General features: G+C 57.6%; 1 protein-coding gene across 1 annotated transcript in view; it reads left to right on the top strand.

Annotated features, from left to right (window-relative positions):
* LRP5 (LDL receptor related protein 5) overlaps positions 1-16,697 on the top strand; it is a 93,912-nt gene that overhangs the window by 75,506 nt on the left and 1,709 nt on the right. The window contains exons 14-21 of the mRNA XM_007944926.1: positions 1,271-1,461; positions 2,128-2,337; positions 6,464-6,589; positions 7,454-7,690; positions 9,565-9,675; positions 11,667-11,903; positions 12,963-13,102; positions 15,411-15,508. Coding sequence (XP_007943117.1) covers positions 1,271-1,461; positions 2,128-2,337; positions 6,464-6,589; positions 7,454-7,690; positions 9,565-9,675; positions 11,667-11,903; positions 12,963-13,102; positions 15,411-15,508 — 1,350 coding nt within the window. The remainder of the gene's footprint in view (positions 1-1,270; positions 1,462-2,127; positions 2,338-6,463; positions 6,590-7,453; positions 7,691-9,564; positions 9,676-11,666; positions 11,904-12,962; positions 13,103-15,410; positions 15,509-16,697) is intronic.

The following is a 16,697-nucleotide window of genomic DNA, read 5'->3' as shown; positions in this document are numbered from 1 at the left end:
GTTCAAACCCACCAGCCACTCCTCGGAAGGAAGATGGGGCAATCTACTTCCGTAGTGATAACTGCCTCGGAAACCCAAGGAGGGGTCGCTATGAGTCGAGTCTGACTTGATGGCAAACAACAACATGTATGACCAGTAGAAGTTTCTAATATATTGAAAAGTTTCAGGTCAGTTTTCGTCACTGGCTGTTCCAGATTCATGTGCAGTCAGTATGTATCCAGGGCTCCATGGGATCTGTTACAGATTGAACTGTGTCTCCCAAAAAATACGGGGCCGTGATTCTCAGTATCATAGTTTTCCTCTGTGTTGTGATCTGATGTGATTATCCCATGTGTTGTAATCCTCCCCTCTGTGAGGGCAGTGAGGCGGGATTAGGGGCAGTGAGGGCAGTGAGGGGATTAGAGGCAGTGAGGACAGTGAGGTGGGGTGCAACCGACAGGATTAGATTGTGTCTTTTCTGAGATGTGAAAGAGAGTTAACAAGTAAGAAAAAATCAGGGGACCTCAGTGCCACCAAGAAAGAGGAGCTGGGAGCAGAGAGTGTCCTTTGGATCCAAGGTCCTTCAGGTGGGAACCTCCTAGACTCAGAAGATTTATGCCAAGGCACCTGGAGATCCCCAAGGGGCACTGGGCCCTAGATGTTGAAAGGAGACAAGGACCATCCCCCAGAGCCGACAGAGAGAGGGCCCCCCCTCGAGCCGCCACCCTGAACTCGGACTCCCAGCCTCCTGAGCCCTGAGAGGATAAGTTTGTTTGTTGAAGCCCACACTTATGGTATTTCCATTACAGCAGCCCCAGAGAAATAAGGCAGGATTCTACGGTAGTCTGTTTTGAGATCAGGCTCGTAGAACGGGCTAAGCTATCCTGCAAAGCTACCACAAACAGGCTGTGGGTGGGTCAGGCCCGAGTTGGAGTCCTGGCCCCACTGCCGGCTCACCTTGGGAGAGGAAGTGGACTCTCAGAGACTCAGTTTCCTCGTGTGTAGAGGAGAAAGCAGTGGTTCAAGCCTCTGAGGCATGTACAGTGGGCTCGGAATCTGTATTTAATGAGCCTAGGCTCCCAGGAGGCCCGGAACCCCTGAGCGGCTGCAAGGAGGCGTGACCTCTCAGCCCCTGGGGCCAGCCTTGAGAGGCTGGGGCTGTCTAAGTTCCCAAAGCCCCACTCGATGCCAGGGGGCCAGGGCTGGTCTTGATGCTGCAGGAGCCTGGTCCTGTTGGGCGCGGGAGAGCAGTGTGATTGGGGCTCAGCACCAGCCCCCCTCCCGCCCGCAGGTACCTGTACTTCACCAACATGCAGGAGCGCACGGCCAAGATCGAGCGTGCGGCCCTGGACGGCACCGAGCGGGAGGTCCTCTTCACCACCGGCCTCATCCGCCCCGTGGCCCTCGTGGTGGACAACACACTGGGCAAGCTCTTCTGGGTGGATGCCGACCTGAAGCGCGTCGAGAGCTGTGACCTGTCAGGTACTCTCCGAGGCCATCCCCGGGTCCTCCGCCGGAATCGGGTCCGTCAGCCACCCAAGGTGCCTTTTCGGTGGCAGAGGTGGCTGCTGTGTTGGGAGGGCCTACTGCGCCCCGGACGTGCTGCCTGGGGCTTGATGTACGTTGCACTTGGTGGGTTACCCCCTGAATGAGCCCCCCATGGCAGAAGCCCAGATGAGGCTCAGAGAGGGTGAGTGAGCTGCCCAGGGTCACACCGCACAGGAGGGGGAGCAGGACTCGCACCCTGGCCTCTGCCTGTACTGCCCGTTTCGGCAGCCGCTCGCCTGGGAGGCCCCTGTGTGTGTGTGTGGCGGGGGGGGAGGTGCTTTCCCAGGAGGAAAGCCTGGTGCTTGGAGGGGTGCGGGTGTCCCCCCAGCGCCTCCTCCACATCACAGGGGAAGGAGGGGAGGAGATGCGGTGACCGACTCTGCGGCTGGACACACGGCCCTAATGGCCACACCAGAGTCACTGCCAGGCTGGCCTTGGCAGGAGCAAGACATCCTCAGATCGGCCTGTTTCTGGAGAGCTGTCCCCAGCGCCCACCTGACCTCCCTGGCGGCTCCCTTTAGACCTCCCTGCTGCCAGGCTGCACCCAGTGGCTGAGCTCTGGCGGTCGGCCACCAGCAGCGTGGGCTCTTGTCCCCGTAGGAGCCAACCGCCTGACGCTGGAGGATGCCAACATTGTGCAGCCTGTGGGCCTGGCCGTGCTTGGCAGCCACCTCTACTGGGCTGACCGGCAGCAGCAGATGATCGAGCGTGTGGAGAAGACCACCGGGGAGCAGCGGACACGCGTGCAGGGCCGCATCGCCCACCTCACCGGCATCCACGCCGTGGAGGAAGTCAGCCTGGAGGAGTTCTGTACGTCGGAGGGGGTCAGGCCTTACGGGGCGGGGGGGAGGCAGGCGGGGTGTGTGGTGCCAGTGGAGGGCAGGGACAGTGGGAGGACAGTGAAGTGGGTGGCCATGTATGGGGCCCCAGTGACGAGAGTGGGGTCAGGAGGCAGGCTCTGCAAGGGGCCAGTGAGAGGAGGTGGGAGAGGGGGACAGGCAGGGTATGGAGTGGGGAGCCAGCTGTGTGTGCAGGAAGGGGGTGAGGGTAGGTAGGGATGCCAGCAGAGGGCATATGAGGGATAGGCCAGTGTGGGGGGGCCAGGCCGTGCAGGGGATGTGGGATGAGGGGCCGGGCTGTGCAGGAGGGACCGATGAGGGGGAGTGGGACGAGGGGGAGTGGAATGAGGGGCCAGCCGTGCAGGGGGGACCAGTGAGGGGGTGTGGGATGGGAGGTAGGCTGTGCAGGGGTGTCCCAGTGTGGGTTGTATGCAGGACAGCATGGTGAGGGTGTGGCGGGGGGCAGACGGTGTGTGTGGGGGTGCAGGCTGAGCAATGTCAAGGGGGTGGTGGGAGCCAGCCCTGTATGTAGGAGGGCAGGGGGAGCAGGTGGTTTGGGCAGTGCAGGCTGCTGTGTGTGCCGGCGGTCAGGCAGGGCGTGTGGGCCACATTCCTGCAGGTCTGAGGAGGCCTGGGCCCAGGGGAGTGGGCTCTGCTCAGAGCACAGACCCCGCCCCGCCCTGTCACAGCAGGACGACGGGCAGGTCCAGGCAGGTCCACGGCCTGTCTGACCTCAGGCAGCAAGGGGGCTCTGTGGCACTGTGATTTTGTCCCCATCACTGGACGCTGCCCCCTTGAGGTTCAGCGAGATGCCCAGATGTCCCCAAAGGCCACCAGGTCCACTCGCAGTTATTGTATAATTAATAACCACAAACATGGAACACACTCTTCTCACCTCCCAGTTGTGGGGGCCTGGGCTCGCTCGGGCTCACGTGGCCTAACTCGAGGTGGCCCCACACTCACTCAGCTTGTGGGCCACCGTCAGACTGAGGCTGGGACCACTGTCAGCTCCTAGGTCACTCCCAGGTCCTTGGCCCAGGACCCCTCCTCTCTGCGGTGGGTGCCTCCCCTCCCACATTCTGACCTCTGACCTCAGCCTGTGCTGTGGGCGCCTGTTGGGTGAGGTCTGCCTGAGGCTCCTCCCTCGTGAGGAACTCACAGGTGACAGTCGCTGGACCAGTGCCTGTCGTGCTGTCAGAGCTGGTGATTGGTCGAGGGCGTCCCAGGACTCTGCTGACCGCACCCTTGAGCTGGGCAGCAGGGCTTGGGAGGGGGCCTCCACTGCAGGGCCCTCTGTCCCTGTGTGTCTGTCTGTCCGTCTCGGTCCTGGATGAGTGAAGCTGCTGGGTAAACAGTTCCTGGAAATTTTGGGGTCAGGGGTTAGGACGCCCAGCTTGCCAGCCCCTGACACCATTGTCAGCAGAGGTGCAGACTCTTGCGTGTCACGGACTTTCACAATTGCTGGTGAATGACTAGAGTGGTGACTTCTGATGCTCTGGCCCACTGGTGCCAGTGGGAACCTCAGCTCATTGGAGCTGAAGCAACAGGGTGCCAGGAGCATATTCAGCAAGCAGGGGTGCAGCTGGACACTGGGGGTGGCCCATGGGTGCTAGTGTCAATGGTTAGGGTGATAGGCAGCATCTCCTTGCTTTCAGTGAAGACCGGAGCTAGCTTGGTGAGCGTTGCCATGGTTACATGGGACGTGGATCCCGTCCTGCTTTCCCATAAGATCCCACAGCTAGACTCTAAACCAGGGGTCGGCACAAGCCAAAGCCACACTGTCTGTTTTGTAAATAAAGTTTTATTAGAACACAGCCATGCTCATGTGTTTGTGTGTTGTCTCTGGCTGCTTTGGGGCTACAAGTGGCAGGTTGAGCAGCTGTGAGATGGTCTGTCCCATCAAGGCAAAATTACTGACTTTCTGGCCCTTCAGGAAACATTTGCCGACTCTGTTGTTAACAATGACTTCCATCGTTTTTAAATAGTGGCCACCGTTCATCTATCCGTGTGTCATGCTGTGGTGGCTTGCGTGTTGTTGTGAGGCTGGAGGCTATACAACCCTGTTTCAGATACCAGCAGAGTAACCCAGGGTGGACAGGTTTCGGTGGAGTTTCCAGACTAAGACAGACGTGGGAGAGGGATGAGCCCATCCACTTTGAAAAAATAAGTCACTGAAAACCTTATGAAGAGCAGGGAAACCTTGTCTGATACAGTGCTGGAAGCCGAGCCCCTCAGACTGGACTCGGAACATGACGGTCCGTAGACCACGAGGCTGTCCAAACAGAGCAAGGGGATCCTGTGTGGTGTAAAATCAGGAGGGTGTGAGTCAGGGTCTGTCCTGGTTCCCTAGAGCCGCTCTGACAAGAACATACCACAAATGGGATGGCTTAAACAAAAAGGAGTTTACTTTTAAAATTTGGAGGCTTTAAGTCCAAGTTCAAAGTGCCAAGCTCTAGGGGCTGGGTGAAAGCCCCTCAGCCTTGGGCTTCAGCTCTGCCTCCAGCTCTTGGCCCACTGAAGCTGGGGACTTTTCTTTACTCAGACAGCTGTGGGCTGCTGAGGCTGAGAAGCCCAAATAAAATGGCACAGCCCTGATGTTACCAAACCACACGGCAGGTCATTAACTTAAGTCCCAAGGTCGGCAGAGCATGGCAGGCTGCTGAGCAATGTCTCGGCTACATGCAGGATCCAAGCGTGCCATAAGCTAGAGACCATTCCCAGAGCTGCTGCTTATATGTGGGAAGCAGACCACATACCCAAAGCAGCTACTCAGCTGCTCCAGTAGATCCCACGTGGAAATAATTACCAGTCTCATCATGGGGAATAACTCCATTCAGCTGCCCAGCCACTCAACCAGGCCCAGCCAAGTTGACACAAAGAGTTAACCATCACAGGGTTGTATCTTTTCACCATATTTATTCAATCTGTATTCTAAGAAAATAATCCAAAAAGCTGGAGTACATGAAGAACGTGGCATCAGGATTAATTAATTAATGAGAAAGACTCATTAACAACCTGCAATATGCAGATAACACAACCTTGCTGAAAGTGAAGAGGACTTGAAGCACTTACTGATGAAGATCAAAGACTATGGTTTTCAGCATAGATTACACCTCAACATAAAGATAACAGAAATCCTCACAACTGGACCAAAAGCAACATCACAATAAATGGAGAAAAGTTAGAAGTTGTCAGGGATTTCATTTTACTTGGGTCCACAGTCAACACCCATGGAAGCAGCAGTCAAGAAATCACAAGGTGTATTGCATTGGGCAAATCTGCAGCAAAAGATCTCTTTAGAACATTGAAGAGCAAAGGTGTCACTTTGAAGACTAAGCTGCGCCTAACCCAAGCCATGGTATTTTCAGTTGCCTTAAATGCCTTAAATGTGACAGCTAGACAGTGAATAAGGAAGATTGGAGAAGAGTTGATGCCTCTGAATTATGTTGGCAAAGAGTACTGAGAGTACCATGGACGTGCAGAAGAATGAACAAATCTGTACTGGAAGAAGTGCAGCCACAGGGCTCCTTAGAGGTGAAAATGGCAGAGGTCGTCTCATGTAACTTTGGGACCAGTCCCTGGAGAAGGATGTCATGCTTGGTAAGGTCAAGGCTCAGCAAAGATGAGGAAGGCCCTCGAGGGGATGGATTGACACCGGTGGCTGCAACGATGGGCTCAGGCCAGCAGTGACGTGAGGGTGGCGCAGGACAGGACAGTGTTTCGTTCTGTTGTCTCTGTGAGTTGGAGCCAATTTGACAGCACCTAACAACAACAGCAACAACACACCACGAGAGGCAGGGGCATTCATGGGGGCAGTGGAGGGTGATGGTCACAGGCCTAGCAGAAGCCAGTCCAGTCGGGCTGGGCTGTGAAGTTGGACGAGTTCCTGAACTGTGTACATCCTCTGTTTTCTTATCTGTAACATGGAAATGTTCATAGGAATGTCCACTGTAGGCTGCCTTGAGAATTAAGTGGGAGGGTCTGCTGTGAATGCCGGTTCTTGTGAGTTCTCTCTGGCCCTCACCCCTTCTGCCCCCAGACCACAGCCTTGCAGTGAGATCTGGAACCTGAGTCTCCACTTTGCACTCTGTCCACAGCGGCCCACCCATGTGCCCGAGACAATGGCGGTTGCTCTCACATCTGCATCGCTAAGGGCGATGGCACACCACGTTGCTCGTGCCCAGTCCACCTCGTGCTCCTACAGAACCTCCTGACCTGTGGCGGTAGGTGGGACTTCGGCTCTATCCGGTGGGACAATGGACAGGGAACTGTTCTCTGTGGTCACTGCCCAGCATCCTTTTGAACAATCCTTTTGTCCAGAGCAGCTGGTCTCCTCTGTTGCCCCACTTTGTTTCCTAGAATATGCACTGAATGCTATGAATTTCCCTCTAAACACGGCTTTTGCTGCACCCACAGGTTCCAATAAGTTTTCATGTTAATTTATTCAAAATTGTCTTTAGTTTATGTCTCGATTTCTTTGACCCTTCTGTTAATTTCCTGGGTCTCTCTGACCTTGCTCTGCCCCCACTGCTCCGGACCCTTCAGCCACAGGACATTGAGATTAAGTCCTGCCCCTCCTCAAGCCGCCACAAGCACATGGTGGGTGTCACCGTTCCACCCTGGCACCCTGTTCACCATGAGGGTACAGTGAAAGCTCACATGCACATAGTTAGGTGGTTGTATGTGCTGGCCTGACAGCCTGGCCCAGCCAGGAGGGACAGCTCTGGGTCCCCTCGTCCAGCACCATTGTGGTGCATACAGAAACAGAGACCCAGAAAAGGGGCCACCCAGCTTCTCAGCAGGCAGGGCTGTTTCCAGCTTATCTATTTGGTGTTGCTCCTGCTGTTTAATGCTTAGACTCCCAGGCATCCCCTTTCCCTCCGCATTTAAAGGAAAGATTCATATCTTCTCTCTGCACACAGTCGTGTGTCCCCTGCCTTCATTGTGTGTTGAGCTGGAGGTGGGACAGTGGCCAGGACACAGCCGGCAGTGGAGAAGGTGTGGGGATAGCACCTGGCAGCAGGGCGCCCAGAGGCACCAGCTCGCCAGGTGGATGGGAGGTGAGGCTGCTGTCTGCCCCTGCCCAGAGCCTCCCACGTGCTCCCCGGACCAGTTTGCGTGTGCCACGGGTGAGATCGACTGCATCCCTGCGGCCTGGCGCTGTGACGGCTTCCCCGAGTGTGACGACCAGAGTGACGAGGAGGGCTGCCCCGTGTGCTCGGCCGCCCAGTTCCCCTGCGAGCGAGGCCAGTGTGTGGACCTGCGTCTGCGCTGCGACGGGGAGGCCGACTGCCAGGACCGCTCGGACGAGGCCGACTGTGACGGTGAGCCCCCGGTCCTCTGACTACCCCACCCTGCTGTCCAGGCTGCGGGGCTCAGGGCACAGCTAGCAGGACACGAGGGGGGCCTCTGTGAAACCTTTGTTGTTGCTGATGCGTGCTGTTGAGTCAACTCTGAGTCATGGTGACTCCACGCTTCAGAGCAGAAACTGCCCCATAGGGTTTCCTCATGGGAGCAGGTCACCAGGTCTTCTCTCCCATGGAGCCAAGCACTTAACCGTTGCACCACCAGTGTGCCTGTCAAACCTTTATCCAGAGGGAAACCACCAGGTCCTCATCAGGGTGAGGGGCAAAAAAGTTATTTGAGGCCCGAAAAGCAATTAGACCCCCTCCTGCTAGGCAGTTTAGCTTGAAGGCAGATGTGAAAATGGCCTCACCTCCTCCTGTCAAGCGTTTTACAGAACCCAACGCAAATGATAGCCCTGCCCCCTCGATGGTTTCTAGCAGCCCACTGAACCTAGAATGTTAGTCCCATGGAATTTGTGTAGGGATCCTGGGCCCTCTCTGAGCAGCGGGATTTTCCTCTGGACCTCGACAGTGAAGTATGTATTTTCTGTGCCCACTTAAACGTCCTTTTAGAAGTGACCCGCTTGCTTGGTCTCCTGCCAAGCTATGATGTGCTGTCACATCATGGCCCTGTGACCACCACTGAGCTGTGGGCGGTCCCTCTGGCTGTCTTCCCCAAAGCCCCTGGCTCCTGCTCCCGGATAATTGTTGGCCCAGCTTCTTCAGTGCCGTCTTGTCATCGTCCATCAACCCCATTCTTGCTGAGTGGCCAGTCTGGAGAAGAGCAGGGCCTGGCGAGTCATTTCCCCAGTGGTTGCTCTAAAGCTGCTGTGAGGTTTTCCCTTTGAGGGTTGGATGGACGCTGTAGACCAGGGGTCAGCCAACTACGGCCCACCGGCCATATCTCACCGGCTGCCTGATTTTGTACATGAAGTTTTATGTACACTACCACATGCATTCTTTACACATAGCGTGTGGGTGCTTTTGTGTTAAGACAGTAGCCTTTAGTAGCGGCAATAGAGGACAAGTGGCCTTTACAGAGATTCTGCTGCCCCCTGCTGTACCTCTAGGAGAAGTGCAGAGCGCCCCAGCACAGGGTGCCTGCCAGTTCAGGGTATTGCGGCAGCCCGGGTTAGCCCCTGGATGGTGCAGACAGTTAAGTTCTTGACTGTTAGCCTGCAGTGTGATGGGTCGAACCCACCCTGGCCTTGGAAGAAAGGCCTGACGATCTGGAAATGTCACAGCCTTGAAAATGCTGCAGAGCTGTTGTGTTCCACAGGGAACGGCCTCAGCATCAGCGCCCGCCCCCGGGGAGGGGCGGGGCGCCCGGAGGGGCGGGGCGCGGTTTAGAGAGATGGCTGCGGGGCCAGGAAAGGCTGAGTCATCAGGCCGCAGTGTTCCGGATGGCGCTTCTAGAAGGGACAGGAGGCAGCAGGCGCTGTCCAGGGACCGGCCTTCTGTCCCTCCTTCTAAGCCCTGGGTCCTGTTGGTCGTTGCCTGGGTTCTGGGCTGCCAGTGTCTGCCGCATCGGTTCTGCTCCCTGTTGGTTCCCCACCAGTATGACTCGCCTGGGCCATTCCTGCCCAGCGCCCCTCTCCTCTCCGTGCCCCCACCTCCCAGAGAGCCTTGGGGACGGGGGCTGCTGCTGGTGTCTTCTTGTGGTCGGTGCTGCAGGGGAGGAGGGCTGAGGTCCCTTCCTGCTAGCCCTGCAAGAGGGGTTCACGAGGGAAGGGCGCTAGCTGGGACGCCCTGAGCCGATCCTGGAAGGGCCCCTTTGTTTGCTCACCGTCCACCGGTGTCAGCGGGTGGACCCGAAACCCCCGGCCCCTCTGAGCAAGTGGCCTCTGTTGCAGCCGTCTGTCTGCCCAGCCAGTTCCGCTGCGCCAGCGGCCAGTGCGTGCTCATCCAGCAGCAGTGTGACTCCTTCCCCGACTGCATGGACGGCTCTGACGAGCTCATGTGTGGTGAGTGGGGACAGAAGGGCTGCCCTGCACCGCTCTGCTGGGGAGTCCTGGGCAGAGGAGGCTGGGAGGCCCTCAGGGGGCTGGGCTGGGGAAGGAGGCTGAGCCCTGGGCTTTGCTGGCTGGGGTTGCAGGGCTCATCATGGGGACAGGCCGGGCTCCCTGTACCGGCCAGGCCTGAGTGCTGGTGTCCTGCTCTGCCCAGACCTAGCCTGCACCATCAGTCAGACAGCAGGGCAGCTGAGAGACTGGGGTATCTGCAGCCTGCAGAAGGCTGGGGAGGGGCTGTGTGTACACATGTAGACACGCACCCATAGATGTGTATGGACACATGTGCAAACTCACATAGTCACAGGTACATAGATATACACACAGGCATATAGACACACACAGATACATACAGATATACTCAGAGACACATGGACATGGACATAGACACCGATAGACATATACAGACACATGTACCAACACAGAGACACATACGGATACACAGGTATAGGGAGACACAGACACAGGCATACAGACAACACAGACACATAGACAAAAACAGACATGGAGACACACATACAGACGTGTAGACACACGTACAGGAAACACATAGACACAGATACAGGAAACACATAGACACACAGGCACACGGGTATACAGAGGCGTATACATGAATACACATAGGTACAAACATACCTACTGCCGTCAAGTCGTATCTAACTCATAGCGATCCCTCCTTGGGTTTCCGAGGCGGTATCATTACGGAAGTAGACTGCCCGACCTTCTTTCCGACATAGACACATGTAAACACAGAGACACATACAGACACACAGACATACATGGGTATAGGGAGACACACAGACACATACAGGCACACAGGCACACAGACACACAGACAGGTACAGAGAGACACACACGGCGCAGTCCTTTGTACCATCTGCCCCTCCACAGCCTGTGCAGTCAGGGCTGGTGGGCCCAGAGGATGAGGAGGCCAGGGCAGTCAGGGAAGGCTTCCTGGAGGCAATGGTTCTTAGATTAGACAGAAAGGGAGCAGGAGTCCCAGATAAGAAGTAGAAATGTGTCCACATGTCTGGGGACATGGCCCGTTTTACCGCAGAGGGATGTGGCTGAGAGCACTGATCACAGGAGAGAGGCAGCTTGGGGGGCAGGATGGGGAGTCCCCCAGGGGCTCCTGAGCATTTTTGCATCCTTATGCCTTCCTGGGCTGGGCACCCTGGGGATGAGCCCGAGAGAGTGGCTGGTGCCAGATGGCAGTGAAGGAGTGGCCCAAGCCTGCGCCTCTGCGTCCAGTTGACAGTGTTTGCCCTTGGGCCCCCCGGGTCATCTCGTGATATTCATCGACAGCTATGCCTGTCACTGAGCCTGTCACAGAGCAGACAGCCCTGTCCCCAGAGCCGATGGTTTCCTCCTTTGGGTTTTCAGCCAGCAGGGGGGATGCAGGTCACACTCTGCTCCTTGCTTGGTACCCCCACGGGGACCGACCAGGACCCCTAAACCCTGTGGCAGGCAGGGTAGAGGCTTGACAAACCCTCTCGTGCCTGGGTGCACCCACCATCCCACCCAGCCTCTCACATGGGTGAAATCCCCTACTGGATGGGTTCAGAGACCCCAAGCCCTGCCCATCCCTACAGCCTGGATGTCACCCCCCCGAGCCATCTGCCCAGCCTTTAGGTGCAAGATGGGGGGCCTTTGCCAGGCCAGCAAGGAGAATCTGTGTACACACCTCCAGCCCCACAGCAGCCCCTGAACAAAGTGGGGTTTGGATGTCAGCCTTCTCTGGGGGAGATACCAGGCAGGGGCCACGGGGTGGGGATAAACCACGCAGTGGGGGAGCAGCAGGTTGGAGGTTGGCGTTGCCCCATGCAGCCCTGTACCCCACTCTTTCCTCCTCCCTCCCTCCGTTGGTGGACTCGGGGCCTGGGCAGCCCCCGGGAGGGTCCTTCCCTTTGGTGTTCACGCTGCCATCTCTCCGCCATCCTCGGCAGAAATCACTAAGCCGCCCGTGGACGACAGCCCAACCCACAGCAGCACCATTGGGCCGGTCATCGGGATCATCCTCTCCCTCTTCGTCATGGGTGGCGTCTATTTCGTGTGCCAGCGTGTGGTGTGCCAGCGCTACGCGGGGGCCAATGGGCCCTTCCCACATGAGTATGTCAGCGGGACCCCCCACGTGCCCCTCAACTTCATAGCACCGGGCGGGGCTCAGCACGGTCCCTTCACAGGTGAGGAGCTGACCTGGCAGGGTCTGTGGGCAGAGTGGGGATCCAGGAGGGAGAGCCTGTCAGTGGACCAAGGATGTCCTTTCCCTACCCCCCTTCTCCCACACCTGCCAGACATCACTAATCAATCCCGACCCTCGGCTTTCCTGCCAAGCCTGCATCTGGCATCAGTCCTGGGCTCAGAGGCCTGTGTGGCTGTGTTTTGACATTGGAGGTGTGGGAGGAACTCTTTGGACTTGACCTTGGAATTGTCATGTCCTGAGTCATTCTCAAACCTCGTGTCACCTTGAAATGAACATGGAACACCTGGACCCTGAAGAGCCAGGTGACACACTCAGAGAGCTCGCTAGTTTGTCCTGAATGCGGTTCCAGCTTGTGGCCGAGCAGTCACTCCTCGCTGTGGGTCATCAGGAACGCACACCCCAGAAGTAACACTTGGTGCCAGAGGGCTGCACCCCGGGGCTGCACCAGGGGGTGAATCATGCCTGTTGCTATCACTTGGCACTTTAGGGTATTTGAGGAAGTGGAGTCCGTTGGGCCCCTTGAGGATCCCTGTGAGGCCCGGTGCTGCCCTTCCAGCCTCCACCCCGAGGGCCAGCCAGCGCTTGTAACAGAGCCCGGCTTCTTCTCCCCTGCAGCCCCTCCCAGAGAGGTGCAGGCCCGGAGCCCCCATGTCCCTGTGCACATATGGCCTGCTTCCCCTGGTGGGAGTGGGGTGCTGGGGATGGCTGAGAGCCCCCAGGAGCCCCAGTGGTGGCGGCGGCAGTGGCCTCATCACCCTGGCACCTCCCAGATGAAGGCCCACCTGTGCCCGGTTGTCATTCCTCCTACAGGGGCCCCTGAGGGGTACTGTTTGCCTGTCTGGTTGACAGAGAGGACTCTGGGAGCTCCTGCTGGTGGTGGCCAGAGAGGCCTGCAGGGCGGCGCCGTGGCTCACTGGGTTCAGCTCAGGCAGGACTCGTAACGCCCAACCCTGGTGCCCAGTGGGCTGCAGGAGCTAGGCTGCCACGCCCTGTCTGGGGCGACCCAGCCCCCTGACCCGCCTTGTCTCCTCCCTGGCAGGGATCTCCTGCAGCAAGTCTGTGATGAGTTCCATGAGCCTGATGGGGGGCCAAGGTGGGGTGCCGCTCTATGACCGGAACCATGTCACTGGGGCCTCGTCTAGCAGTTCATCCAGTACCAAGGCCACGCTCTACCCCCCGGTGAGTGCCGTCGGGGGCCCTGCCACCCTCCTGGCCTCCGACACTGGCTGCCTGGGGACCTCTGTGACCATCTGTGATGGTGTGCACGCTACCTCCAATCCTTTATTTTTTTTCTCTTAGAAAAAGGGAAGTGCTGGCTCACCGTGGGCAGCCTGAGACCACACAAAACCTCCCGGGGGGCTGCCTCGTGCCGTTAGGGCCTGTCTGGACGGGCTGCTCGGAATGGGCCGGGGCAAGCTTTCCGTCTGTGTCCCCTGAGGGACACTCTGTTTCCCACCTGTGTGAGTTTCCTGTGTCCGCCCTAACGAAGCTCCACATAGCAGGTGGCTTGCAACGGCAGAAATGTATCGTCCTATAGCTCCGAAGGCTAGAAGCATGGAGCAACCTGGGGCCAGCTCACTCCAGAGTCTGGGGAGATCCCCGTTCATCCTCCCAGCTCCTCGTGGCCCCAGGCATTCCGAGGCTTGTGGCAGCGTGTCCCCAGTCTCCTCAGTGTCCCTCGTCCCTCAGTCCCTCTTCTCCTGTTTCATAAGGACACCAACATTGGATTAGGACCCGCCTGGCTGCGTTGTGTCCTCATGTTAACTGAGAACATCTTCAAAGACCCTGTTCCCAAACAAGGCCACCTTCACAGGTGCCGGGATTGGACTTCTGTGGCTTTCTGGAGGACACAGCTCGAGCCATAACACCACCCCATGCCTTGCTGGAGCCCAGAAAATGATTGGGTTGTTCTCCAGAGGACAGACCGACACCCCATGCTTTCTGTGGCTGGAGTCTCTGGAGGTTTTTGCAGCTCCAGGAGGGAGGGGCTGGCTCTGACTGAGCCAAGTCCCTCATTAAAACAACTTGTCAGAAACGTGAAGCCCTTAGATCACTTAGGTCCCATCCACCGTGTTACTGTGGGGACACTCTCCCCGAGGCTGGCTGGGGTGAACCCCGGTCCCGAGACCAGAACCCCCAGCCGATCAGGGTGCGCTAGACACACTGATGGCTGTGGATCTGTGTCCATGTGAAAACGGGCAGCTGGCTTGGTATCCCCTGCGGACTTTCTAATTCTTCAGCACCCACTTTCCTGCCACTGATGCTCTTAAAGGGATGACAGTCCCTTGAGCTTTCTCCCAGGTCCCTAGTACTTTCTGGGATGTCTAGCTCTTTCTCCCAGCACTTTCTCTAGGTTCTGTCCAGTGCCCCCCCACACCAAGGGCTGCAAACAGAGGGTCCATCACTGGCATCCTTCTCTGGGTGTCCCTGTACCCGGGTATCGTTCCCTCCTTATCTTGCTGGGCCGTGGTGGCCTGGGGAGGGTGGGGAAGGCAGAGGGTGTTATCTCGGGCCACAGGACTCCGGGCCAACTGTGCTTGGGGGCTGGGATAGCAAGGGACCAGGGCCTGGAGCTAGAATACACACTGCCAGCCTTCCCTCCCTCCCGGCTGCTCCAGCTCTTGACTGATTCCCTGTGGGACCAGCTGGAGACACAAGGAGCCATGTGAGGCCCAGCTAACCTGAGGAGCTGCCCCTTCCCCCAGCACAAATGCCGGTTGCTCAGGAGACGATTCTCTTTCCTGAGCACCTGCAGGGGCCGCCCCTCCCCAGGCTTGGCTGGGGCTGGGGGCTTAGGGAACACGAGTTGGCCCTGGCCCAGCCAGCTTTTTCAAGTCAACCAATTATTTCGCATCATTCTAAGTCTTCAGTTTTAAAAATGAACACGTATTATGTTGTTACTGAGTGCTGTCACTCAGCTCTGACCCATTGCAGCCCCGTGTGACAGCGTTAGAACTGCTTGATACGGTTTTCTGGAAATCAGCTCAGTGGCAGTGAGCTTATCCTGGTGTTGTAACCGCATTGGGGAACAGGTTGCCTTTGTTATGTTAATGAGGCAGGATTAGCCTGGGGGCGTTTCAGTCTCTTCTGAGATATAAAAGAGATTAAACTGACATGATGAGGAAGCAGAGATGGGGAAGACAGAGGCCATGTGACGTGAAGATCTCCCAGGAGCCGAGACTGAAAGGCAATAAGGACCTTCCTCTGGAGCCCACAGAGGCACTTCTGGAATTTGGACTTCTAGCCTCCTGAGTTGTCAGAAAATAGCTTTCTGTTTGTTAGAGCCCCCCACTGGGGTAGTGCTGTTACAGCGGCACCAGGAGGTGAGACGATACCCCAGCACTGTCCACAGCAGGGGGCCAGGGTAGCGTGCTGCTACACTAGCCGTCCCGGCCCAGTAAAGAACCACCACACGGGACTGGAAAACCCAGAGGGAGGCTGAGCCGCTCCCGAGGGGCACTGGTGACCCCCTTTTCGCTCCCCCCAGATCCTGAACCCACCACCGTCCCCTGCCACGGACCCCTCGTTATACAACATGGATATGTTGTATCCTTCAAACATTCCTGCCACTGCGAGACCATACAGGTAAGAACACCACCACAGCCCCCCGTGTGCTCTTGCTGTCCGTGGTCTTCCAGGTCAGCATGTGTGTGGAGGATGGACCCCTTTCACTGATGGGAAAACCAAGGGAGGCAATGGGCTGTTGGTGGTAGGTGTGGCTTAGGCTCTGCTGGCCCTGCTCAGGCCACACCTGGTCGCCTCCGCAGGGAGCTCGGAGCAGCCTCGGCTCAGGTGGGCGTTCATTAGGCAGGATGTGCTGGTGGCAGGTATGGACGTGGAGTCGTGGGCCTTGAATGATGCCCAGTGCCGTGGGAGGATGAGGCGTGAGGCTCTGATGGCATGGTGGGAACCCCAGTGGTGGGACCCTGGCAGGTTACAGTGTCTCTAGGTCCCTGGGAAGAGATCAAACGGGTGTGGGGTGCTGGCCATGGCTACAGGCTTGTGGGGCCTCTGGATACACATGTGGGCAGTCCTTGAGTGGTACAAGTGGCCTGCACTCAACTGCTAACCTAAAGGTGGCCAGTTTGAACCCACCAGCAGTACCACTGAAGAAAGGCCCAGCAATGTGCTGCTACGACGATTCAGCCAAAAACGCCCCACAGAGCGGTACGCTGTGACAGGTGGGGTCACCACGGGCCAGCGGGTAGTTACCCTGGTGGTTTCTCTTACTTGCTGCAACGAACAGTCTGTTTAACTCTGGAAACACCATAGGCCTGCTCAGCAGACCTGCTCCCTACCCCCAAGGCTCCCATACTAAGGTCCAGGCCCACCTCTCTCTTGAGTGAGGAGGGGCACTTGGGAGTGTTGAGAAGGGGAGTCTGTGTCCAGGAGCCCTTTAACCAGATTGTCTCAGCCAGTGTGCCTGCCTGCAGGGACTTGGACGGGCCTCCCCCCCCAGACGAGCCTGGGTCTGATGGGGTCAGTGGGGTGGCCCCGGGCCTGCCTAGAGCAGGTCGTCAGGACCACCTGGAGTGGAGGTGGGAGGTTACACTGCCTCCTGGTGGCCACTGTCAGAACTCCTGGGTCCAGCTGCAGCTCCCACACAGTCCCCGTCACAGATTGGGGTGGGTGGTCCAGAAAGAGGAACCAAACAGCCCCTAGGGGCAGATCTTCATTACTGGCCTCCTTGTCCCCACGTCACTGCCCTGCTCAAGGACCTGTGGTGGCTCCCTAGTGCCCTGGTATCCTGGCCACTTGACCGTCATGGTCTGTG

The sequence above is a fragment of the Orycteropus afer genome, unplaced genomic scaffold (genome assembly GCF_000298275.1).
Source record: "Orycteropus afer afer isolate SDZICR_OR568_19922 unplaced genomic scaffold, OryAfe1.0 scaffold00130, whole genome shotgun sequence".
Lineage (NCBI taxonomy): Eukaryota > Metazoa > Chordata > Mammalia > Tubulidentata > Orycteropodidae > Orycteropus > Orycteropus afer.
This window is presented reverse-complemented; position numbering and strand designations above follow the sequence as displayed.